The sequence below is a fragment of the Rhinoderma darwinii genome, chromosome 3 (genome assembly GCF_050947455.1).
Source record: "Rhinoderma darwinii isolate aRhiDar2 chromosome 3, aRhiDar2.hap1, whole genome shotgun sequence".
NCBI classification, from domain to species: domain Eukaryota; kingdom Metazoa; phylum Chordata; class Amphibia; order Anura; family Rhinodermatidae; genus Rhinoderma; species Rhinoderma darwinii.
Window position 1 is genome coordinate 277201696 of NC_134689.1, and position 25680 is coordinate 277227375.

Sequence of the window (25680 nt, forward strand, 5' to 3'; positions counted from 1 at the left end):
ATAAGAAAAAGTAAAACACAAACACACAAATATAAACGTTTTTAATAAAGCACTAACATCTTTAACATATTAAAAAAAAAATTGTGATGACACTGTTCCTTTAAGTGTCTTCATTAAATCTCGGCTGTTTCTGAACCTCCCAACCTGTGCAATGGAGAGAGCATGCATGTAGAGGCCCCTTTTTTCTACGATCTGAAGACACAAGACCTTTGTTCTTGCATCTCTTTCACACGACCGAGTTCGGGCCGTGAAAAACGGTCCGTGTGTCGGCCCCGACCACGGTACACGTCAACGGGGCTCCTGGCATCATAGACGTTTTATGATGGTAGGAGTCACTGCCTCTCGGCGTAACTGCTGTTCCGTACTGTATCATTTTATTCAGTACGTAACAGAAGTTCTGTACGGAGGTTGGGACTCCTAGCATCATAAAATGTCTATGATGCCAGGAGTCCTGTTCACCTGTACCGCGGTTGGGCTGGGAAATGCGGCCGACACTCGGACCGTTTTTCACGGCCCGGACTCTGTCATGTGCAAATGGTTTCCGTTTGTGTCAGTTGTACAAGGGTTCCGTCGTTTTGACGGAATCAGTACCGTAGTCTACTACGCTATTCATGTAAGTCAGTGTCCAAACTCTTTATAGGGCCTTCAAACATGTCTCTGGTTAATAGCCAAACCAGAAACACTCATCTGTAGACAGCACTGTTTTGGGGTTGTTGCTTCTCGTCAGCACAGAGGTTCTGATTTTGTCTGAATGAGATGACTTGGACGCAGCTCTTGAAAGTAGTCTCTTATAGGTGGCATTAGAGAGACCGTTTTCTTTCTTATGTAGAAAACATTCTCGATATTGATAAGTAAGATACTGTCTGATTATAGGCGTAATTCTAACTACTAAGGGCTCATTCAGACGAACGTGAATAACATCCGTGTACTGCGCATGGAAATTACGCGCAGCACACGGACCCATTGATTTCAATGGGGTCGTTCACACATGCAGGAGTTTTCACGCAGCGAGAGTCCGCTGCGTGAAACTTACTGCATGTCCTATATTGGTGCGTTTTCACACATCCGTGTGCGGTGCGTGATTTGCGCATCAATTAAATTGAAAATATATATATCTTTTTTTAAATTTGTATTGCGAGTGCGTGAATAACGCATTCCACTCGCAAAGCACACTAATGCATAACGCAACATGCGTGAATCTGATACGCTCGTGTGAATGTAGCCTAACATCACAAGCTGAAGTCTTTTTAATTAATTTTTTTTTTGCGTGACAGGTTTATGATTAATATTTTTGTGTCCTACTTGTTTCAGAGCCTTAATCCAAAATGGAATGAGGAAATACTGCTCAGAGTAAGTGTTTCAGTTGTTTCCACATGTCTTATTTTCCTTCTTTTTTCTATGTCACCCAAACGTCACAGGTTGGCAAAAAGCTGTGTTACTTCTAAGGGTACCCACATACATAGCGAATTTTGTTGCAGATTTTTCCAAAACAAATCTACACTTGGGGTCAGTTCACATTTTGCACAAATTCTGTGAATTTTCCGCAACGGAATTCATCTGCAGCATAATACAGTAGCAGGAAAGTGGTTGAGATATAACAAATCTCATATACACGCTGCGTAAATACTGAGCGGAAAAAACGGTCAAATTGAAATGCGGTGCGTCATTTCATTCTGCAGTATGTCAATTGTATTTGCATAAACACTGCTTATTTGTTGTGTTTTTTGCGACGGGTTTGCAGCGATTCCGCCGCAAAAAAACGCAACTTCTAAAAGAAAAAAACCATCTACCTACCCAGAAGCCTGTGTTTATTCCTCCAGGGATGACGTTTCATCCCATGTGACCGCTGCATCTAATCACAGGCTGTAGTGGTCTCTTGGGACGAAACATCTTCCCAGGAGGCCGGCCTGTTTCTGCAGCGGACAATCCGGACGAAAAATGGCATCACAGTTTGGTGCGGTTTTTCGCCCGGAATTCCCTGCGGCGCACAGGGTTAATATGCTGCATGCTTTTATGCAGCATATCCGCCCCGTGTGAACTCCGCCTTAATACGCAGCGCATCCACTTTGGATTTCACACCTTCAAAGTTGACAATGGCTAACTACGCTGTGAACAGCCGCAACAGAATTGGCATGATGTTGGCTTTCAAATCCGCATGATGCTCGATAACTGTGCAAAAAATGTTCTGCATCATGTGGATGAGATTTGTGGATGAGCGTGTACACACAGTGCAGTTTGGCTGCAGGTTTTGCCAGCATTTTGTAAGCCAAAACAGAAACGGAACCAAAAAAGAAGAAATATGTAAAGGAAGACCCTATAGGTCTGCTCTTCTGGATCCAATTCTGGTTTTGGCTTAAGGGGCCATTCAAACGTTAAGGTTGAGGTGTGGTTAAAACCACAGCAAATCAAAGTAAAAATGCAATATCTGCAGCAAATCTATACTGTGTGAACAAGGCCTTTAACATTCTAGCAAAAGTATTAATTACTATTCCTTTAAAACTTTTTGAAATCTTTGAAACCTACAGGTTCATGTTATTCTGTCTTAGCTTTTCCCAGGAACTATATATATTTCTATAATGTCTCTTCTAACTTCATTTCCAGGTGTATCCTCAGAAGCACAGACTTCTCTTTGAAGTATTCGATGAAAACCGCTTGGTATGTTTCCTTACTATATTGACAATTGTTTTATTAAGCAGATCCTCTTCCAGAAATCCGGGATTGTGTCTTGAAGGGGTTGTATATTTTAATTTAGACAACCCCTGTCCCTATGACTTCTTTAGGGACCTCGCTTTATAAATAAGAAAGGAGAACCGCTCTGGTGGACTCGAGCTCTACATGTATTACATGGGCGGTCATTCATCTGAATATTACAGTTTCCCTGCAGCCGCCGCTGCAGGACAAATACCTGGCTGGTTGCGGCATCCCCAGCATAAATCGCCTGTTTGCCAGGGATGCCAAGATCCAGATCAGCTGATCGCTGTGACTGCTTCTATGTGAAACTGGTTGCCTGATAAATCAACCTATTTAATCAGGTATAATGAAAAGGTATTCATCTTTCTGATATACTTTCAGTTCCTGATTGTTTCAAGGTATCTATATTGCTGTCAGTAAAAGAAGGCGTTGTGTTCGCATTGGAAGGGTAAAAACCTCTGCTGACACTACCCGCCTCACACTGCTGAAGGTTTCTTGTCATTAATCTGTTTAGGCAATACTCATTGAAATAAACCAAGCAGCTGCACAAAACCCCTTTCCTATATTCCAGGCTGAAAACCTCTTACCTAAACTAATGTATTTTTTAGGGTCTATTCACACGTTGCAGTTAGAACCACATAGAAAACATCTGAAAACTACATGCGTTTTTTCTGAGATTTTGTGCATTTTCCAATTAAAGGGGTTATCCCACAAAACACATGTATCCCCTATCCACAGGATAGAGAGGATACATGTGTGATCGCTGGGGTTCCGACTGCTGGAACCCCCAGCGATGAGAACAGGGGACCGAAAGTCCCCTGAAATGCTCCATGAGAAGCATGGGACATCCGGGGTCTGTGTCCGGCTTCTCCATAGAAATGAATGGAGCGCTTGTGGTCCGACCGCTGGGACCCCCAGCGATCACACATGTATCCCCTATGCTGTGGATTGGAGATACATGTGTTTTGTTGGACAGACCCTTTAACTGCATGTGGATGGGTTTATACTGCATTTTTTTTTTTTTTTTTGTAGATCTACGCTCTCTCATAACCAAAAAAAAAAAAAAAGCATGCTACAAATGCAATAAAAACAGTGTGGACTAAGCCTAAGTCCATGTGCTGTCTGTTAAAAAAAACAAAGCAAAAACAGATAGCACGCGGACCCTTGCAATTCAATGGGGCTATTCAGATATGCGTTTTCACTCTTCACGCTTCGTGCGTCCGTTGCGTGAAACTCACTGCATGTCCTATTCTGGTCTGTTTTGCGGACCACGTAGCCCATTGAAGTCTATGGTTGCGTGAAAATTACGAACAGCACACGGACACTAGTGATTCATGCACCAGTTGCTAAAGAAATGCGGAGGAGGAAAAAAATAAAAAATGTGCAGCAACGCTGACATGAAAAACTGATGCCACACGGAACAAACACTGATGGCACACGGAACTGCAACACGTGAATAACGGTGCGTTTTCTGCAGACGCAAAACAGATTTTCGTAAGAATCTGGCCTAAGGGTGTATTCAGAAGTTGTGGTTGAGGTGCGGTTTAAACCACATCCAAAAACCACATCTGAAAACCGCATTGCATTTTACAGCGATTTGGTGCATTTTTCCTTGCTGTTAGGCCTCATTCACACGATCGTGTCAGTTTTGCGCGCGTAAAAACTGCAGCAGCTGTCTTGCGTTGCTGTTCCGTGTTTCATCAGTGTATGGTGCGCGTCTGCGTCTATACGCGCGTATGTCATGTGTTTTTTACATCCCAAAAAAAACCTGAAGGTGTTTTTGTTTTTTTCGGTGCCCCCTCATTGTTTTCTTTAGCAACTGGTGCATGAAAAACACACACCCATTGACTTCAATGGACTGCGTGGTGCGCAATGGGCTGCGTGGGATATTTCTTCCCTGTAGCCAGGATCATAGGGCCTCATGGCAAAGCTTAGAATGGGCCACCCCCTGACTGAGAACACAGACTAATGTACTGTGGGTGCATATAGCCATTACTAGGGGAAGCTATTATTGAATGCAATTGTAGCTGTAATAATTTCTATGCAGGGAAACCATACAAGTCGATTTACAAGGTGCTGTCAAATTGTGGATTATTGCTGTATTTCGTGGTAAACCACGATCTGACCCACCATGTGAATAGTTCCTATAACTTTGTGTTGGAAACAGGAGAAGCAGTTCACTGCCGGGCCCTCTCCCAGTCTACCTCTATGGACGGGATGCCACTACCTCTAGCTGATGCATTTTCCGGTGGACCGCCCTCCAGTTTGCTTGGAGGCATCTGAATTGCCCCGTTGACCAACAGAAGGAGTACACATCTAATTTTACCATAGCTTTGAGTCTTTTGAAGGGCTGCTTACCACATCTTGACAATCTAATATCAGCCTGTGTTTGCATTGCATTGAGGTCTTCATCCTGCCATAAACTGCATCCTGTAAATGTGAACTTGCACACCTGCAGGGTTTTTCTTTAAAAATCCCACCACGTGTAATAGGAATAACATAAAGAACATATCAAGGAGTTTCCAGTTTTGCAATCATAATTGAACCCCATTCTAACCATTAAAGTGGCTCTAAAGCTGAGCAGTTCTGCTATAGAGATGAGTCACATTTTGTTATTTATCTACGTTGAACTGACCATAAACCATATACTACTTCCTTTTTTCCCATGGTCATCTGCTAGTTGCCGCAAACGATGGTGAACTTAATTTAGAAAATGTTTCATTCGGAACAGCAGAGCCAGCAGCTGTGGCTACACAAAAGATGTTCTTAAAGAAGCACTCCGGCAAAATATTATCTTGCACAGATCATGCTAACTCACTAGCAATATTCTAGAAGTGTCGTTTCTTCCCAGCTCCGTTGCAGCCATGTATTTTGAACCCTTTCATTATGGGCAGCTGTCATGTGATCTCAGTCTGACTACTAGAATAGACCATGCTCTCGTGTAGACAGGAGGTCATTTCTCCTGTGTGTCGGACTTCCTGTGAACTACAGATTTACATTATCACCAATCAAATCCCTACTGGCAGCTAGGAGACACCACCTCTCCCCGCCCATCTCCTCCTTGTTCCTCGGTATGTCCCCCCATGCTACTGAAGAGATGATTTTAAGGAGCAGGATTGCGGTGCTATAATAGGCGAGTCCATACAATGATTAGCTGCAGAGTTCTAAAACTCCCCTGACTTATACTGACTGTTTATACTATGTTTGAGTGCTGTGTGCAGAATCTCCAGCGCATTTCTGAGAGATGCTGCGCCTAACTGCCTCATGTGTAAAAACTGACAGAGAAACCTACACTATATGGACAAAAGTATTGGGACACAACTGGTTCCCAACCGCCGGCTGTATCTAAACATCCAGTGGTCGGGGTCCTTAAAACCTGCGTCATAGAGTATTTACTGTGCGGTTTTACTGGCTGCCTGAGCGATCGGGCAGCTGAATGTCTGGTCCCTGGCAGTCAGTGACTGCTGGGGACACTCAGGAGAAGATAGAAGCATATTTCGCTGCTTCTATCTTCTCAGATCTATTGTACGCTGTACCCAATGTGCGCTGTGTATATGAATAGAGGCAGCAGCATTGCACTATTGCTCCTGGTGATCATGTGACTGGTCATATGATCGCCATGTGCCATTAACAGCAGGCTGCTGCTGGGTCTAACTAGACCCAGCACAGCCCTACTAGTGACAATCGTCACTATAAGGCAGTGTTCACACGGGGCGAATATATCAGCCCAGTGCGCCGCAGGGAATTCCCGGCAAAAAAGCGCACCAAACTGTGGTGCAGTTTTTTGCCCAGAAATGTCCGCTGCAGAAAACTGCAGCTTTTAACCGGCCTCCTGGGATGACGTTTCATCACAGGGAGACCGGCTCTCTGACGTCATACAGGCTGTCCTCCGGGGATGATGTTTCAACCTATGTGACCGCCGCTACATCCTGTGATTGGCTGCGGCAGTCACATGGGATGAAACGTCATTGCTGGAGGGAGGAACGCCGACTGGTACGCTGCGATCCTGCCGTAAAAAAACCGCAACAACTGCTATTTTTTTGCGGGATTTACCTCCCCATTGAATTCAATGGCGAAAACCATCAACAAATAAGCAGCGTTTACGCAGATACAATTGACATGCTGCGGAATAAAATTCGGCACCGCAGGTTAATCTGAGTGATATTCCCTCTCAGTATTTACGCAGTGTGGGGATGAGATTTGTTTTATCTCATCCACTTTGCTGCGGATTTTCTGCAACGAATTCCGTTGCGGAAAAAACACAGTATTTACGCAACGTGTGAACTGACCCTTAGAGAGCGGATTTCCCCTGCAACTGGGGCTGCTGTGCAACCTTTGTTACAGTGGAAAAAATAAGGTGTAAAAGAAGAAAGAAATAAAGTCCCCAAAAGGTCTTTTCTGGCACTTGAGGGACAGACCATAATAATAAAAAAATAAAAGTAAAATTAAAGTGCAAAAAAATGCACATAAATACACAAAATACCCACCCAAAAGAAACTCTCCCCCCCCCCCCAATCATTGTCATAACACTAGCCCTGACCCCATCACCCTAAAATAGGCATGTGATATATCTAAATTTACCGTAGACCATGACCATCACAAATAAAAAATCTATTTTAGGGTAAAACTAGATTACCAAAAAAAATTAGCTGAAAAGTAAAAAAGCATATTTTTTTTTTTACTATTTTCAAACTTTAAGCCTAGAAATTTTAAAATAGCATAAAGGATACGTATAAAAAAAAAACCTGCATTGTCTGCAAAAAAAACAGCGCAAAAATCACAGCACTAGCTGAACAAATAAAAAATAGCCGTTTAACTAATGCGTGCTAAAAATGGCTAAACTGTGTCTGGTCCTGAAGGATCCAAAATAGCCCAGTTCTGAACTGGTTAATCGTTGAGTTCAGGTGTTTCATTCAGTCTCATTGCCACTGGTGTATAAGGCCTCATACACACGACCGTAGCCATGTGCACGGCCGTGATTTTCGGGTCGGCCGTTGGCGGAGTGTCATCCGCAAGCTGCCCGCAAATCGCTGGCCGTGCACATGGCCACAGTCATTATTTTCAATGAGCCCGGAATGAGCACAGAACACGGTCGTAATAAGACATGTCCGTTCTTTCTGCGGTCCGGGCTCCTAGGCCATGCACACGACCATGGAAACCACGGTCGTGTGCATGGGCCCATAAAAATGAATGGAGCCGCAATTCTACCGTGGATTTTTTGGGGAATTCCGGCTGAAAAAGCACGTGCATGGGGCCTAAGCATAAGGCCACACGGTGCGTCGTTGACACAGTTTTGTTGCGGTTGAAAACCGCATGCGGTCAACTGCATGCCTTTTCTGTCTCTGTAATGCTGCAGTTCTGTTGCGTTTTTTTTAAAGGAAATAATTGATGGACATAGTTGTCACCCGTATTGAAGTTTGTTAGGTGCTTCCTGTATATAGTTCATATATTGGCATCGCGGTCATTAACTGCATGCGGTCGGACATTATGAAGATGCAGTTAACCGCACAAACACAAATTTCACCATTGACTTCTATTGAAAAATGATTGCTGCAGTTTAAAAACGCAACATAAACGCACCGTGATTGCACCGTGTCAAAACTATGAATTAAAACAGAAAAGCACCACGTGCTTTGCTGTTTACAAACTGAGTGTCATAATGATGGCGGCTGCACGAAAATCATGCAGCCACACACCATATGCTGATGACACATGGACCTTTTGCGCGCGCAAAACGCACACGCTTGTGTGAATCCGCATGCGGTCGGACATTATGAAGATGCAGTCAACCGCACAAAAAGTACATTGTAATATAATAGCAGCAGTCTGTCCATTGTCCAGCAGTCTGACTTCTATTGAAAAATTACTTGCTGCGGTTTAAAAACGCAACATAAACGCACCGTGTGGCCTTACCCTAATAGTGCTAGACAGGGCAGCCCCCTGTCCCCCTCCCTATTTATCCTATCCATAGGACCTCTTGTACAGCAGATCCGCCAATCTGATGGTATAAACGGTTTGAGGGTTGGCAACTTTATACATTCAACTGCTGCTGCGTTTGCAGACTATCTTTTTCTAGCAATAGCCAACCCACTGCTCGCACTCCCCCGGATTATGCGGATCTTTAGTAAATATGGTGAAATTTAACACTTCAAAATAAACGTCTCTAAATCTGACATACTCAACGTTTCCGTACCCCCTGCTGATATTACCACTCTTAAGTCCTATGCCCCCTTTAATTGGCCAGAAAAGGCAATAAAAATTTGGGGATTCATACGCAAACTCAAAAACTTCTGAAAACAGCTCCTGTTATTTCAGAGGTTTTTTTGAGCAACTCACATTTTTTTGCGGGGCTTTTTACGGCTGATTTTGGAGCTGGTGTTCTATAGAGTCTATAAAAATCTGCTCCAAAAACGTCCCAATAAGTGACCTGCTCTTCTTTTTTGTGGCCCGTCAGAATGTGCCATTTTTCCCATTGAAATCAATGGGCGGATGTTTGGAGGCGTTCTGCTTCAGGTTTTTTGACTTTCTTAATAGACAACTGGGCGTGTTTTTACTTTTTGACCAAGTGGGCGTTGTAAAGAGAAGTGTATGACGCTGATTGGTCAGCGTCATAATCAGCGTCATACACTTCTCTCCTTTCATTTATTCAGCACATCGTTATCTGTCACTTACTCACACATTAACGTTACTGAAGTGTCTTGACAGTAAATAGACATTCCTTCCAGCCAGGACGGGATGTCTAGTCACAATCCCGACACTTCGGTAATGTTTGTGTGGGAATTTACAGCATAGCACAGCATAAACTCGCGAGATCACACTGTAAATGACAGGTTACAGCGTGATCTCGCGAGATTACGCTTGCTGTGCTGTAAGTCCCACACAAACGTTACCGAAGTGTCGGGATTGTGAATAGACGTCCCGTCCTGGCTGGAAGTAATGTCTATTAATTGTCAGGACACTTAAAGAGGCTCTGTCACCGGATTCTCAAATCCCTATCTCCTATTGCATGTGATCGGCGCTGCAATGTAGATTACAGTAACGTTTTGTTTTTTTTTTAAACGTTCATTTTTGGCCAAGTTATGAGCTATTTTATATATATGCAAATGAGCTTTGAAATGGACAATTGGGCGTTTTTTTTTCGTATGTCCAACTGGGCGTGTATTGTGTTTTTAACTGGGCGTGTTTACGTGTATGACGCTGACCAATCAGTGACCAGTCAGCATCATACACTCCTCTCCAGTCATTTACACAGCAGCAATGTGCAGCCACATACACAGAGATTAACGTTAATCAAGTGTCCTGATAATGAATACACATGATCATCCAGCCTGGACGTCATGTGTATTCAGAATCCTGACACTTCTGACTCTTTTCTTTGAGATTTCCAGCAAACGAAATCTCGTTTATCTCCGTAATCTCGCGAGATCATGACGCCCACTTGGTCAAAATGTAAAAACACGCCCAGTTGTCTATTAAGAAAGTCATTAGCACAAATCTAAAATAGATCATAATTTCCTAAAAATTTTAGCTTTTTTCTAAATAAAAAACACTGCTGTAATCTACATTACAGCGTGGATCACATTGTGCAGAAGATAGGGCACTTATAATGTGGTGTCAGATTAAGTCCCAACTACAGTTTCATAAAATTCCTCTCCTTTCATGGATGGCTAGGAAAAACTTCCTTAAGGCTGGATTTACATGAGCGTGTGCGTTTTGCGCGCACAAAAAACTCGGCGTTTTGCGCTCGCAAAAGGTACTTAACAGCTCCGCGTGTCAGCCGCGTATGATGCGTGGCTGTGTGATTTTCGCGCAGCTGCCATCATTATGACACTCTGTATGTTTGTAAACAGAAAAGCATGTGGTGCTTTTCTGTTTTCATTCATACTTTTTACTGCTGTTGCACGAATCACGTGCGTCACACGGAAGTGCTGCGTGTGATTTTCCCGCACCCATTGACTTCAATGGGTGCGTGATGCGCAAACAACGCACAAATATCGGACATGTCGTGCGCAAAAGGCACTTAACAGCTCCGTGTGTCATCAGCGTATGATGCGCGGCTGCGTGCTTTTCGCGCAGCTGCCATCATTATGACACTCCGTTTGGATGTTTGTAAACCGAAAAGCACGTGGTGCTTTTCTGTTTACATTCAGAGTTTGACAGCTGTTGCACGAATCACGCTGTTCGCACGGAAGTGCTTCCGTGTGACCTGCGTGATTTTCACGCACCCATTGACTTCAATGGGTGCGTGATGCGCGAACAGCGCACAAATATGACATGTCGTGAGTTGTTTTTTTTTTCTCTACCTCCAATTTAGAAATAAATTCCCTTTCCTCGCTGAACCCACATAGTTAGATACCTTGCTATGCTTCCCCTCTACACCCACTAAACTCCTATCTGAAATATATTCATATTTAATCCTCCGTTCGGCCACCCCCAAACCAAATTACATTACAGCTTGGGAAAAGGAGCTCAACATCTCCTGGTCTCTCCCCGCGGTTGCTACCATTTTGAGACACTCACATGGCTGCTCGCCAGATGGTACAGAACTCCTGAATTCCTACACAAAATAAATTTAGATTCTGACAGCTCTTGTTTGCGTTGCGGTCGGAATACAGGTTCCCTCACACATATCTGGTGGGAGTGTCTGATTAGTAAACCCTTTTGGCGAACAGTCTCTGATACCATTCGGAACGTTACCGGGAAAACAATATCCTTGCCGGCACCCCTGATATTAATTTGGGCTCCTCATCCTTCCTTTCATCCAGCCAAGAATGATTTAATGACCCATCTCCTTAACACTGCAAAACTTTTGATTCCCCTTTAGTGGAGATCCAGGGATCCTCCTTCCATACAACAATGGTTTGATGAGATAAACCACGTTTTCAGGATGGAAGAACTTGCAAATTGGGAATGATTCCTATCTGGAACCCACCTTTAGGAACACTTCTCATTCCCTGCCTCCCAAACCTACGTCCACTTTACCTCTTGCTACCCTCCAAACATAGATTTTGACAACAATGTTTAACCCTTTTTGTCACTATTTGGGTTTATCACAATGCTTTAGAAAATTTAAATTTTTTCCTAAAATTTAGTAGGAGATTATTTTTATGCTCCTAGCCACTTTAGAAGCGCACCGGAGGTGCTGGAATGATGGAAAACCCAGACATTACCCTATTTAAAAAAATAAATCTACAAACCTCAAAGAATTTATCTAGGTGTGTTATCACGTTTTTGACCCCATAGTTTTTTTTGCAGAATCCTGTGAAATCTCGAAAATTGGCGTGAAAATTAAAATGTTTACATTTTTCACAAATGCGTCATTTATATGACAGATTTTTCTGACACCGAGCATGCAAATAAAGAAAGGTACTTCAACATTTATTGGGCTATTTCTTCTGAGTTCAGAGATAACCCCCCCCCAAAAAAAAAGTGGTCTAAATCTGTTGTGTGGACACATGGCAGTGCCTGGAAGTGAAGGAGCAGTTTGACGTTCAGGGTTCAAGTTTTGCATGATTGGTTCAACAGCCCCATTTGATTATGAAGAGACTCTGAGCCCCCAGGACGATGGCAACCTCCCAGAAATGACACCATTTCAAAAACTACACCCCTGACGAATGTATTACCAATCGTTCTTCCCAATATGCTTTGCATTGGCCCATGTAAAGGGGTTTTAAAACTGCGTCGGTTCAAACCACTTCCCACAAAACGACGTGTCTGGTACGTCTTAGTGCGAGGGGGGGGATTGTATGGAGCGCGCCCACACGCTGATCTTGCTCCATACGCTGCTGGTGTCGGCTGTGTTTTACAGCTGACACCCGGGGCTAAGGCCAGGAACAGCGATCACACTCTTTCTGGCTGTTTAACCCCTCAAATGCTGCGGTCAATCGCGACCGCAGTATCTGAGGTGTTGAAAAGAGTGGGACCCTCCGACAGCTCATCACTCCCCCGCAGTGAGATCGGGGGGGGGGAGGTGACTATGGTTGTCATGAAGGCCCACAGGACTGCATTTAATCTGCCTCTGCTAAGCCCTGAGAACTGATTTCCTTCATGGTCGGAAATCACCCGGAACGCAAAGAGATAGAACGGAGTTTAGAGCCCCGTTCTGGATATAGGTGCGGGTCCCAGAGGTGGGACCCACATCTATCTGACATTTATTACATATCCTGTGGATGTGTCATAAATGTCCCTTGTGGGAAAACCCAACGTGATACCGTTGTTTCACCACTAGATGTCACATGTAGTCTGTATTGCTGTGATGCAATTTATTGTTTTTCACTTTTACATTTATTTAAGCTTTTGTTTTACATTAGGGGGAACATGGCTTTAACCCCTTCAGGACTGAGCCTGTTTTGGCCTTCAGGACGAAACCGATTTTTCAAATCGGACATGTCACTTTATGTGATAATAACTCCGGAATGCTTTTACCTATCCCAGTGATTCTGAGATTGTTTTCTCGTGACATATTGTACTTTATGTTAGGGAAAAAATTTGTTCGATAAATTCAATATTTATTTGTAAAAAAACTTAAAAAAAATTTAGAGAAAATTAGCAAAAATTTGCATTTTTCTAAATTTAAATGCATCTACTTGTAAAACAGATGGTAATACCACACAAAATACTTACTATTTTATATTTCCCATATGTCTACTTTATGTTTGCATCATTTTTTGAACATTCTTTTATTTTTCTAGGACGTTACAAGGCTTAGAACTTTAGCAGCAATTTCTCATATTTCCAAGAAAATTTGAAAAGCCTATTTTTTCAGGGACCAGTTCAGTTCTGAAGTGGCTTTGAGGGCCTTATATATTAGAAAGTCCCCATAAATCACCCCGTTTTGAAAACTGCACCCCTCAAAGTATTCAAAACAGCATTCAGAAAGTGTTTTAACCCTTTAGGCGTTTCACAGGAATTAAAGCAATGTAGAGGTGAAATGTACAAATTTCTTTTTTTTTTTCGAAAATTAATTTGTAATACATTTTTTCTGTACCACAGAAGGTTTTACCAGAGAAACGCAACTCCATATTTATTGCCCAGATTCTGCAGTTTTTAGAAATATCCCACATGTGGTCCTAGTGCGGTAATGGACTGAAACACAGGCCTCAGAAGCAAAGGAGCAACTAGTGGATTTTGGGGCCTCCTTTTTTTAGAATCTATTTTAGGTACCATGTCAGGTTTGAATAGGTCTTGTGGTACCAAAACCGTAAAGACCCCCCAAAAGTGACCCCATTTTGGAAACTATACCCCTCAAGGAATTTATCTATGGGTATAGTTAGCATTTTTAACCCACAGTTTTTTTGCTAAATTTATTTGAATTAGTCTGTAAAGGTAAAAATCGACTTTTTTTCTGTAAGAACTTAGAAATGTTTAATTTTTACAAGGAATAAAGGAGAAAAAGCACCCCAACATTTGTAAAGCAATTTCTCCTGATTAGGTAAATACCCCATATGTGGTAATAAACTGCTGTTTGGACCCACACCAGGGCTTAGAAGGGAAGGGGCACCATTTGGCTTTTGGAGCTCAAATTTAGCTGGAATGTTTTTGGGTGTCATGTCGAATTTGCAAAGACACAGAGACCGAAACAGTGGAAGCCCCCCAAAAGTAACCCCATTTGGGATACTACACCACTTAAGGAATCTATCTAGGGGTATAGTGAGCATTTAGGCCCCACACGTCTTTTGCAGAATTTATTAGAATTAGGCTGTGAAAATTAATATCAACATTATTTCCACTAAAATGTTGCATTTTTTCAATGTCACAAAGGATAAAGGAGAAAATGCACCACAACATTTGGAAAGCAATTTCTCCAGAGTACGGCTATACCCCACATGTGGTAATAAATGGTTTTTTCATTAGAAAATAAATTAACCCTTTCCGGACTGATCCATGTTTTGCTTTTTTCTTTTTCGTTTTTCCTCCCCGCTTTCCGAGAGCCACAACGTCTTTATTTTTCCGTCATAGAGCGGTGTGGGGGCTTATTTTTTGCGGGACGAGCTGTAGTTTTTATTGGTACCATTTTTTGGTACATAAGACTTTTTCAGCACTTTTTATTACATTTTTTGGTAGAGCGAAGGTGACCAAAAAACTACGATTTTGCCATTTAAAATTCTTTATTTTTCACGGCGTTCACCGTGCGAGTTCAATAATGGTATATTGTAATAGCTTGGACTTTTACGGACGCAGCGATACCAATTTTGTGTATTTTTTTTATTTTTTTACATTACTTTAGAGAAAAAATATGAAAAGGGTTTCTTTTTGGACTTTAAATATTTATTTAATTTTTTCCACTAATAATAACTATTTACTTTTGTTTTTACACATTTTATTAGTCCCCCTGGGAGACTTGAACCAGCAATCATTAGATCACTGGTAGAATACACTGCAATACTAATGTATTGCAGTATATTGTCATTTTTACAGGCTCCTGTAACAGCGCGATCGCTGTTTCTGTCCGTTAGTCCCGGGTATCAGCTGTAATACACAGCTGACACCCGCAGCGTATGGCGCGGGCTCAGCGGGTGAGACGCTCCATATATCACCCCCCACACCACGACATGCTATTAAGTCATGGTGCGCGAAGGGTTTAATTCGCAGCCGATGGTGGAAAGTGAAAATTAAAATTTTCCACTGATGTGCCATTTTAGTGCACTATATGTTGTGCCCAGTTTGTGCCACAAATATCACAAAATATTAACCGGGTTCTCCTGGGTATGGCGATGCAATATCGGTGGACGTAAACGGCTGTTTGGGCACGCTGTAGGGCTCAGAAGGGAGGGACGCCATTTGGCTTTTGGAGCGCAGATTTTTCTTGGTAGTAGCTCTGGCATTTCGCTGGTATTTCAGTTTATAATGGGGGGGGATATGTAGGCTGGGCAGAGTACATCAGGGGCATAATAAGAGGGTATAATAATGGGGTAAATAAATAATAATCCGCAGATGTGTGGCCGTTGTCGCACTGATAAATGGCGCCCGATCTTATCCGCTTTTGGAACGCTCTGCACATTTTGCATCACCATAATCTGGGAGCCGGAACTTTTTTTATTTTTTCACCACCGGAGCCGTGTAAGGGCTTATTTGTTGCGGGACAATCTGTAATTTTCATTGGTACCATTTTGGGGTACGTGCGATTTTGTTGATCACTTTTTATTCCATTTTTCGGCAAGCAAGGTGACACAAATTCTGACAATGATTTTTATTTATTTTTTACAGCGTTCACCCTGGGCTATAAATGACCGTTATATTTTATTCTGCGGGTTGGTACGATTACGGCGATACCATATGTATATAGTTTTTTTTAATGTTTTGCAGCGTTTGTGCAATAAAATAACTTATTTAGAAAATAATTTATTTTCTGTGTCACCGTATTCTGAGAGCCGTAACTTTTTTATTTTTCAGTCAAAAAAGCTGTGTAAGGGCTTGTTTTTTGCGGGACGGATTGTAGTTTGTATCGGTACAATTTTGGCGTACATGCGACTTTTTGATCACTTTTTATTGTATATTTTGTGAGGGGTGTTGACCAAAAAATAGTGATTCTCGCTTTGTTTTTCATTTATTTTTTTTGCGGTGTTCACCGTGCGGGAAAAATAATATTATAGTTTTATAGTTGGGGTCGTTACGAACGCGGTGATACCAAATATGTGTACTTTTTTTTTACGTGTTCATTTTTTTTCCTATAATAAAAGACTTATAGGAAAAAAAGCAGTTCCTGTTTATATCACTTATAACTTTTATTTTTACACTTTTTTTTAAAACATTTTTTTATTCTTTTTTTTACTTTTTTCACTTGTCCCACTAGGGGACACTTAGACCTGCAGCTCTGATCGCTGCTGGAATACATTACACTACACACGTAGTGTAATGCATTCCAACTGTCATTGTGACGTGACAGTCACTCTGACATGAAGCCTACGACGACCACCCTAGGGGTGGTCCTCATAGGCTTCTGTACATGGCAACCCGGAAGCCATTGTCTGGCGTCCGGTTGCCATGGGTACGATCGCCAGCCCCCGTGATTTCACATGGGGGCTGCCGATCGGCGCTAAACACCTTTAATTGTGGCGTTCAAATCGAACGCCGCAATTAAGGGGTTAACTGCCGAAATCAGCGGCGATAGGCCGCTGATCGGCAACGGGGAATGCAGGGCAGACGCCCTGCACAGTTAACCGCCGCTGCGGTGTAGCGCCGCACGGCGGTTAACTGTCAAAGCACAGACGTAACTGCACGTCAAGGTGCGCAAACTTACTGCACACATTGACGTGCAGTTACGTCAAGGTGCGAGAAGGGGTTAAAATCATGTGCACAGTGCATAGGTTCGGCAGGCTCCTGTTTGGCGCGTGCATTTTTTTTTGATGGTGTTTTTTGATGAATGTTTAGTGCGGACAGATCTTACATTAAAACCTATAGTGAAATATAAAATGCATTACATACGCTGCATTTTGGTTTGTGGCGTGTTTGTTGCTTTGTTATGGTTAGTGGTGATATTTTATTTTTTTGGGGTGTATTTTTTTCTGGTGTTTATTGTAATAGGCTTCTCTCTGGAAGAGAGAAATTACATTAAATAAAATTTAAAAAAAACACTTAAAAATGCTGTCAAATTTTCCAAAATGCTGGTGTTTTAACATGCGTTTTTTTCATGCAGTTCAAAACGCCAGAAAAAAAATCTGTGTGAAAGATGAAGGTGAAGGCTGGCTTTACACACAGCATTTTTATTCGTTTTCCATGGTGTATTTGTGTTGCGTTTTTTTGTTTGCAGCCAAATGTCACATTGAAGTCCGTAGTAAAATCTAAAAAGCACTACAAAAACTGCATTTGTGTTTGGGGCGATTTTGTGGTCCGTGGCGTTTATTTCTGCTGTTCTTCAAAAACATTAAAAGATGAAAAAAAAAAGCATGTACAAAATTGGACTAAATAAAAAACACTGTTAGGCCTTATTCACACGGACGTGTCTGTTTTGCGCGTGCAAAAAACACTGCCTTTTTGCGTGCAAAAGGTCCGTGTGGCATCTGTATATGGTGCGTGGCTGCGTGATTTTTGCGCACCTGGCATCATTAAGACACTTTGTTTTTATGTTTGCAAACAGAAAAGCAGGAGGTCCTTTTCTGTTTTCATTCATTTCTTTTACTACTGTAGCGCGAATCACGCGCGGCACCCGGAAGTGTTTCCGTGTGCCGAGCGCGATTTGCACGCACCCATTGACTTCAATAGGTGCGTGCTGCGCGAAACACAGGCAAGTATAGGACATGTCGTGAGTTTTATGCAGCGCACACACGCTGTGTGAAAATCACTGACTCTCTGAACGGCCCCATTCACTAACATGGGTCTGTGCGACGCACGTGATTTTCACGCGCGTAGCACGGACGTGTAACACGTTCGTGTGAATAAGGCCTTATATTTCAATGCTGGGAAATGTGTAAAGGAAAACTAAATGAGTGTTGGTGCAGTCTGAACAGGCTGCGATGTGCACAGTCACCCTCATGTACAACTGTGATATGCAAGGAATTCAAATGCAGCGGTCGTCTGGTGCCTTACCGTATAATCTTAACTGCACCAGTAAATTTATAAAAGCAACTTTAGGAATGACAAGGAATTAAACATATTGTTGTTGTCTTTGCTTTGTTACAGGATAATTAAAAAATCACTTAGGCCTCATGCACACGACCGTAGCCATGTGCACGGCCGTGATTTTCGGGTTGGCCGGCCGCGGAGTGTCACCTGCGAGCCGTCCCGCAAATCGCGGGCAATGCACATGGCCGCGTCCATTATTTTCTATGAGCCTGGTCCGGGCTCCTGGGCTAAGCACGGACTGTGGAAACCACGGTCGTGTGCACGGCCCCATAGAAAGGAATGGATTTTCGGGGGAATTGCGGCCGCAAAAGCATGTTCGTGTGCATGCGGCCTAAGAGGGAAATTTATTATTCCGTATGTGCCAGTATTCTGGTGGAAAAAAAGAATGGCAAATTTCTCTGCACGCCTGTTTAGCGCACAAATTCTTTACTACTTTTCTACTCTTGGAATTTTTCATAGAAGTGGGAGGTGCTTAGCGGGACGGGGGCACCAATAGCAAAATAAATGGACTATAATTTACAACAGAAATTGGCATAAATTATGGAGGAATTCTATGGCAGCTCGGAGGTGGCATAGATTTCAATTTGTGGTGCACACAACAATGTATTGACGCGTTCACCTCTTAATAAATTTGTCACATTCTACTCCAACAGCTTTCTGACTAAGACCGGAATATCAAACGCCAGTCTTAGTAAATCTGGGCCTTAGTGCTTTGAAAAATGACAATTGTTGAAACTGTACATATAAAAAAATGTTTGGTCATTAAAGGTTGATTCTCCATAGTCATTTAGGGGTTAATATGTGGTAGGCCTCCTTTACACACACACATTTTAAAACGTTGAAAAAAAAAAAGTTGAAAACGCTACGTCTTTCGAGTGTATTTAAACGTTGTCATACTTTACTGTAGACTTTAACCCTGTTATGATACGGTCAATTGACATTTTTTTAGTTTTCGGTTTTTCCTCTCCGACTTCCAAAAGCCATAACTTTTTTTTGTAGTTGTAGTTTTTCATGGCAACATTTATTGTACCATATAATGTACTGGGAAACTGAAAAATAAATGTTTGTGGCGTGAAATGGGCAAAAAACAGCGATTGCGCTGCATTTTGAGGGGGTTTCGTTTTTACAGCGTTCATTGTGCAGTAAAAACTACGTGTTCACTTTATTCTATGGGTTGATACGACTACAGGGAAACCAAATGAATGTTTTTTTTAATGTTTTACCACTTTTATAAAAAAGGGGATGAGCTGTCAAAGGGTGCTGCTCCCTCCTTCTAATGGTGTAGATGCCGTGGTCACTATTGACCGCGACATCTATGTGGTTAAACGGCCAGTATCAGAGTGATCTCTTTTCCTGGCAGTTAGGCCGGATTCACACGAGCGTGTGCATTTTGCGCGTGCAAAAAACGCGGCTTTTGCGCGCGCAAAAGGCACTTGACTGCTCCGTGTGATGCGTGGCTGCGTGCTTTTCGGGCAGCTGCCATCATTATGACACGTTTGGATGTTTGTAAACAGAAAAGCAAGTGGTGCTTTTCTGTTTTCATGCATCCTTTTCACTGCTGTTGCGCGAATCACGCACGTCCTACAGAAGTGCTTCCATGTGGCATGTGTGATTTTCACGCACCCATTGACTTCAATGGGTGCCTGATGCGCGAAATACGCCCAAAGAATGGACATGTCGTGACTTTTTCGCTGCAGACTCACGCAGCATAAAAATTACGCACCTGTCTGCACGGCCCCATAGACTAATATAGGTCCGTGCGACGCGCGTGATAATCACGCGCGTTGCACGGTCGTATATCCCATTCGTCTGAATAAGCCCTTAGTACGAGGTGTTGACTGTAATAAACAGCTGACACCCGAGGTGTATGGTGCGGTGAACCCACTCCATACTTCAACCCCCGCACCAGGACGTACGGGCGCGTCCTGGTGTGTTTAGGGGTTAAAGCAACATCTGGCCGCAGTTTTTTTGGAAAAGAAAAAAAATGCTGCGAAAAGTTCCACCGAAAGTGCAAGTAATCGCTGTGTGTGAATCCAGACCTATTGCTGCTTGGTTTTCTTACTTTTGAAAGCGTGGGGTCTATGAAGTGCTCCTTTTTTGTAACATTTGTGATGTGTTAAGAATAAACTGCTTCTTCGTGGTGTCCACCTTACATGTGTATAACATATCACTGGCTTTATGTGAACATGTGCTCTGTGCAGCTAAACCTCGTGCCTCGGCTTTATAATAAAATTATTCCCTTTCAATTTAACTTTTAAGTCCTAAACATTTCTTTCTGTTACTAGAACTTGAAATTCAAATGAATGCCAGTGGTTTCCTGCATAGCAGAATCTTCAATAGTTTCCTATTATGGAGAGCTTTGGGTAATTCAATCCCAACTTTGATACTCAATTATGTGGAACTTCATTCCCTGCAACTTCCTGTAACTCTATATGTATGGGTAAAAATATTAGAGCCTGTATGCTGCAGAGGAACGTTTAGGCATATTGATTCAGCTACGACATGTGTTCAGCCAGGACGACTTTAGCAGGAAAACACGGCTAGGTCTCACATTGTTGGTTTTGGGAAGGACTCCTTCATGCATATTGGAGAAGGTATAATTAAATCAAGCTTGGTAGCGTCAGTCAGTATGCTGCAAGCGAGCGGAGCTAGAAATCCAGTGCCTGGTAAGTGAATGCAGTTGGAGTGCAAGCTATCCAAGACGATTTAGAAAGCGTGGAGTCAGGAATGGGCTGTTTGTTTCATGACGTGCACGGCTCTACCCTGTGGCTCATCATTTTCCTGTGTTTGGCTGGGACACATGAGGCAGTTTTGTGGCTTTTCCTGCAGTGTAATACCAACGATCTACATGGTTTTCTTCTGCTCCTGGTCTGCTCGTGGAGTGAAAGACGACTGCACATCTGAATTAGTAATATGGTCAGAAGGAACAAATGGCACGTCGGTTAAGACTTCATTTTGCCACCAGAAGAAGTAACACCGATCCATTGCCGGACAGCTCTGGAGATGGTCTGGATAGTAATATTCACATGTGCTTCCAAACAGTCTCCCATTCTTCGGCACCGAGTGTGATACAGATGAGACTGTCTCCACAGCAAACCGTACAGCTGTCGTCTTCACCTGAAATTGTACAGTCGTATCAAGGTAATTCTGTTTCACCACCTAGCAAAAAAAGCACATCACTGCAGATTTCTTTACAGCCCAGCCGGAATACTAGGTGTCATGAATCTGGCAACGCAGACCTTGCTGCAGAAGACCTTTCATTCGTCAGGGATTACAAGGATGGGATTAATTCTAGTTATAACATGAGCAGGAATTATAGCTGTCACCCAGTCGTAAATGACAGCAGTTTCCCAAGTAACACCTTGGCGAAGAACGGCAGTTCATGTAGCATTGCTGCAAGTGACAATGGATCCTTTAGCAGTAACAGCAGTGATTATGGATCATGTACGAGCACTACAAGTGACACTGGTTCATGTTCAAATAGTGTCTTAAGTGACAATAGTAGCGGCACGCTTTCTCTAGGTGATGCTAGTTATATTAACAATATGCTCGCTGGCAATGAAGTGAATCCTTCTAAACTAAACCGCATTCGTCAGGTTTATTCTAGGTGTAAAAGCACATTTCCTTTTGACCAAGACAAAGAAGTGACTATGGGAAATCCGCCATCAAGAAGGAAAACAAAGCTTCCTCTGAGACGTTGTTCTTCTTTGGTTATCTTCCCCCGGAGTCCTTCTGAGACACCACCAACCTCTCCAACTACATTGAGCCCCCCATTAAATAGAGCCCCTTATCAGACATCCTATCAATTCATGCTTTGTTCTGGTGAGCTTGCACAGAAGGAAGATCAGACATCATCTAAAGGCTTTCTTTCAACAGCAGTCAATGGAGTCCGACTTTCCAAAAATAATTGCACTATTGGTGAAGTTAGAGACGCTAAACCACTTTACTTGAATGACTCTTTACAAGAGGCCCCCCTGACACATGGTCTTCAGAAAGCAGAAACTGCAGAGGATGGATTTTCTTGTGTATCACTCCATGTTTCTCACCATAGACCATTGTCAGCAGGCAGTGAACGTACCAGAGACCATGTGAAGTCACGCAGACATGATCGAGAATCCGAGCCCTGCTATGGAGCCCAATCGCATCGGCACATCCGACTATCACGCAGTACTTCTGCATGTTCTCCATCAAATAAAATTGCAGAATGTCAGATCAGTATTAATGGAGACCGAGGTAGCAATGTTATTCCCAGCAGGAAATCAAGTCATCTATTCCAAAGAAGTATATCGGAAGGACCTACCAACAAACTTAACTCTTCTAGTCTTAAGTATAATTACCCCAAATTAGGGTCATCCCATCTGCACATACAGTTTGCACCTGGAAGTGAAAGCCGGATATGTAGCTTTAAGAGACAATCTATAAGAAAGCCCTCCACTGGTGTGACTGTCAAACCCTCTGTGAAACCCCTCAAGGTGAGTTCCATCTAGCAAGCCCGATTTTATACATCACATTATCCTCTCCTTATAATAATGCTCTGTTTGGAACAAATGTTAGAATCTCTTCTCCCTTGGCATCTAATTAAATGTATTTTGCATCATCGGGAATATATTTACGTTTTCTAATACTTTAATTGTTATATGGCCTTTTTGTTTTTTGTAATATATTTTAAAAAAATTGAAATTATTAGATTTTTTTGTTTTTTAGCATTTTCCTACTTTCAGAAGTGCTTTTGAAGACCTGGCATTCATTATTGTAGATACTATTACGATTATGATTCAGAATAATTTAGTATTCGGGTTTATTAAATCCTGTTTTCTATTTACTTGCCAGTGTAAGCAGTTGTATTTTGCATGGATATATTTTTTGTTGTTTGAATGGGCTTGTTTGTGTTTACTAACTGCTGTGATAGAATGTTAGTGCAAGATGATTTCTTTAACATTGTATTATTATGATACCTAGTCACTTATATTGTCAGTTAACCCCTTAGTGACCAGCCCATTTTAGGCCCTAATGACCAAGCTATTTTATTCGTTTTTCTATAGTCGCATTCAAAGAGCTATAACGTTTTTATTTTTTCGTCTACATAGCTGTATGAGGACTTGTTTTTTGCGGGATTAGTTGTGCTTTTTGATGGCACCATTTTTGGGTACATATAATTTTTATATTAACTTTTATTAACCTTTTTGGGGGGGGATTATAAAAAAAACTGAAATTCCGCCATTGTTCTATGCGTTTTTAAATTGACGCCGTTCACTATGCGACGTAAATAACATGTTACCTTTATTCTATGGGTCGGTACGATTACGACGATACCACATATGTGGAGGTTTTTTTATGTTTTACGACTTTTGCACAATAAAAACACTTTTGAACTAAAATTATTTGCTTTTGCATCGTCGCTTTCCAAGAGCCGTAATTTTTTTATTTTTCCATCAATGTAGTGATTTTTTTGGGCTTGTTTTCTGCGGAATGAGACGTAGTTTTGAATGGTACTGTTTTGGGGTGCATGGGACTTATTGATTCATTTTTATTATGACTTTTTTGGGGGGCAATGGAAAAAAATTGCAATTTCGCCATGTTTTTTTGCGTTTTTTTTTTACGGTGTTCACTTTGCGGTTTAAATTACCTATTAACTTTATTAATGGAGTCATTACGGTCGCGGCGATACCACATATGTGTACTTTTTTTTTTTTTTACACTTTTACTAAATAAAACCACTTTTTATGGGAAAAAATGGTTTTATTTATTTTTTTACTGTACTTTTTATTAATAATCTTTATTTCACTTTGATGACTTATTTTATTAGTCCCACTAGGGGACTTTACTGTGCGATATTCCGATCGCTGCTGTAATGCTTTGGTATACTTCGTATACCAGAGCATTATTGCCTGTCAGTGTAAATCTGACAGGCAATCTGTTAGGACGTGCCTCCGGCGCATCCTAACAGGAATATGTCCAGGGCAGACGTGGGGGCTTTTATCAAGCCCCCGGCTGCCATGACACCCCATCGGAGACCCGCGATTTCATTCGCGGGCCGCCGATGGGTGACAGAGGGAGCGCACTCCCTCTGTAAACAAAGTTAAATGCCGCGGTCGCTATTGACGGCGGCATTTAACGGGTTAAACGGCCGCGATCGAAGTAAACTTCGATCGCGGGCGTTGGAGCAGGAGCTCAGCTATCATCAGACAGCAGAGCCCCGGCTCCTGCCTGCACGGGAGACCCGTGCAGGACTTAGACTAGGCTGACGTGAAAAGGCGTCATCCTAGCCTAAAGCCCATTAGTGAATCACGTGAAAAGGCGTATTGGTGGTCACTAAGGGGTTAATATTGGTTCCTCAGTGTGAATGTGTTCATTGCAGCCATAGTACAGCATTGTAGCCCAGTTAAAAATAAACCGCTCCCAAAATATTTCCCTTGACTCCAGTTAGTCTGGTCATGTATACTGATATGCCGAGTGCGGGTTCAAATTTAACAAGTTGATATTAGAGCAGCGTTTAGTAATGCCAGCTATCTGTACACAGCAGTCATGAAATTAAATCAGTGCCCTGCCATCACTGAGGGGTCTGTCCGTTCTACATGTGTGTGCCCAGGCTTAAGCCTCGAGTAGCATAATATCATATTCCCTTCTTCAATAATCAACAGCTTGTTAAGGGCGGCTTTCTGAAATTCACTGGGAAATGAGACTTGTGGCTGTAGGGCTTGACCATGCTATTGTGCTTAAATAAGCTTAAAAAAATCACTATAGAGGAAGTCAATGGCATGAGATTTTAGTCTGCCAACAGTCCACTTCTCTAACTGGGAAAATGCTGTGTTTTTATTTTGAATGTGGTATCTTCCACTATTTCTGTATTCATTAACCACTTAGTGACCACCAATACGCCTTTTCACGGCGGCCACTAAGGGGTTAAAGAGATTTTCTCGCTGAATACATTTATTGCCTATACACAGAATAGGTGACAAATATTCATTCGCTGAGGGTGCAACTGCTGGGACCTCCACGATCACTAGAACAGGGTCCTTAGTAGGGCTGGGCAATTATGACCTAACTGAAGATCATGATTAATTGAACATGTAACCTCGATTACAATGACAGAATGATTATTTAGGTCACACCCCTTTTTGCATGCCACACCCCGTATTTGCATGCTACGCCATTGAATATTTATCCCCTGAGACTGCTGTATATAATATACCCCCGAACACTGCCCCCACACAGTATAATGCCCCTATAGTTGCCTCCACACAGTATAATGCCCCTATAGTTGCCCTCCGCACAGTATAATGCCCCCATAACTTCCCTCCGCACAGTATATTGCCCCCATAACTGCCCTCCGCGCAGTATAATGCCCCCATAACTGCCCTCTGCGCAGTATAATGCCCCCATAACTGCCCTCCATGCAGTATAATGCCCCATAACTGCCCTCCACGC

At 42.4% G+C, this 25680-nt stretch overlaps 1 protein-coding gene across 3 annotated transcripts in view; it reads left to right on the top strand.

Moving 5' to 3' along the window:
* Positions 1 to 25680, top strand: part of NEDD4 (NEDD4 E3 ubiquitin protein ligase) — a 149066-nt gene that overhangs the window by 37225 nt on the left and 86161 nt on the right. Inside the window, exons 4-5 of one of the 3 annotated variants that reach the window (XM_075857968.1) lie at positions 1312 to 1350; positions 2602 to 2655. In XM_075857968.1, the coding sequence (XP_075714083.1) occupies positions 1312 to 1350; positions 2602 to 2655 (93 nt within the window). Of the gene's footprint in view, positions 1 to 1311; positions 1351 to 2601; positions 2656 to 21182; positions 22725 to 25680 lie in introns of those variants that run through there. The other 2 variants (XM_075857967.1, XM_075857966.1) reach the window with 2 other exon arrangements.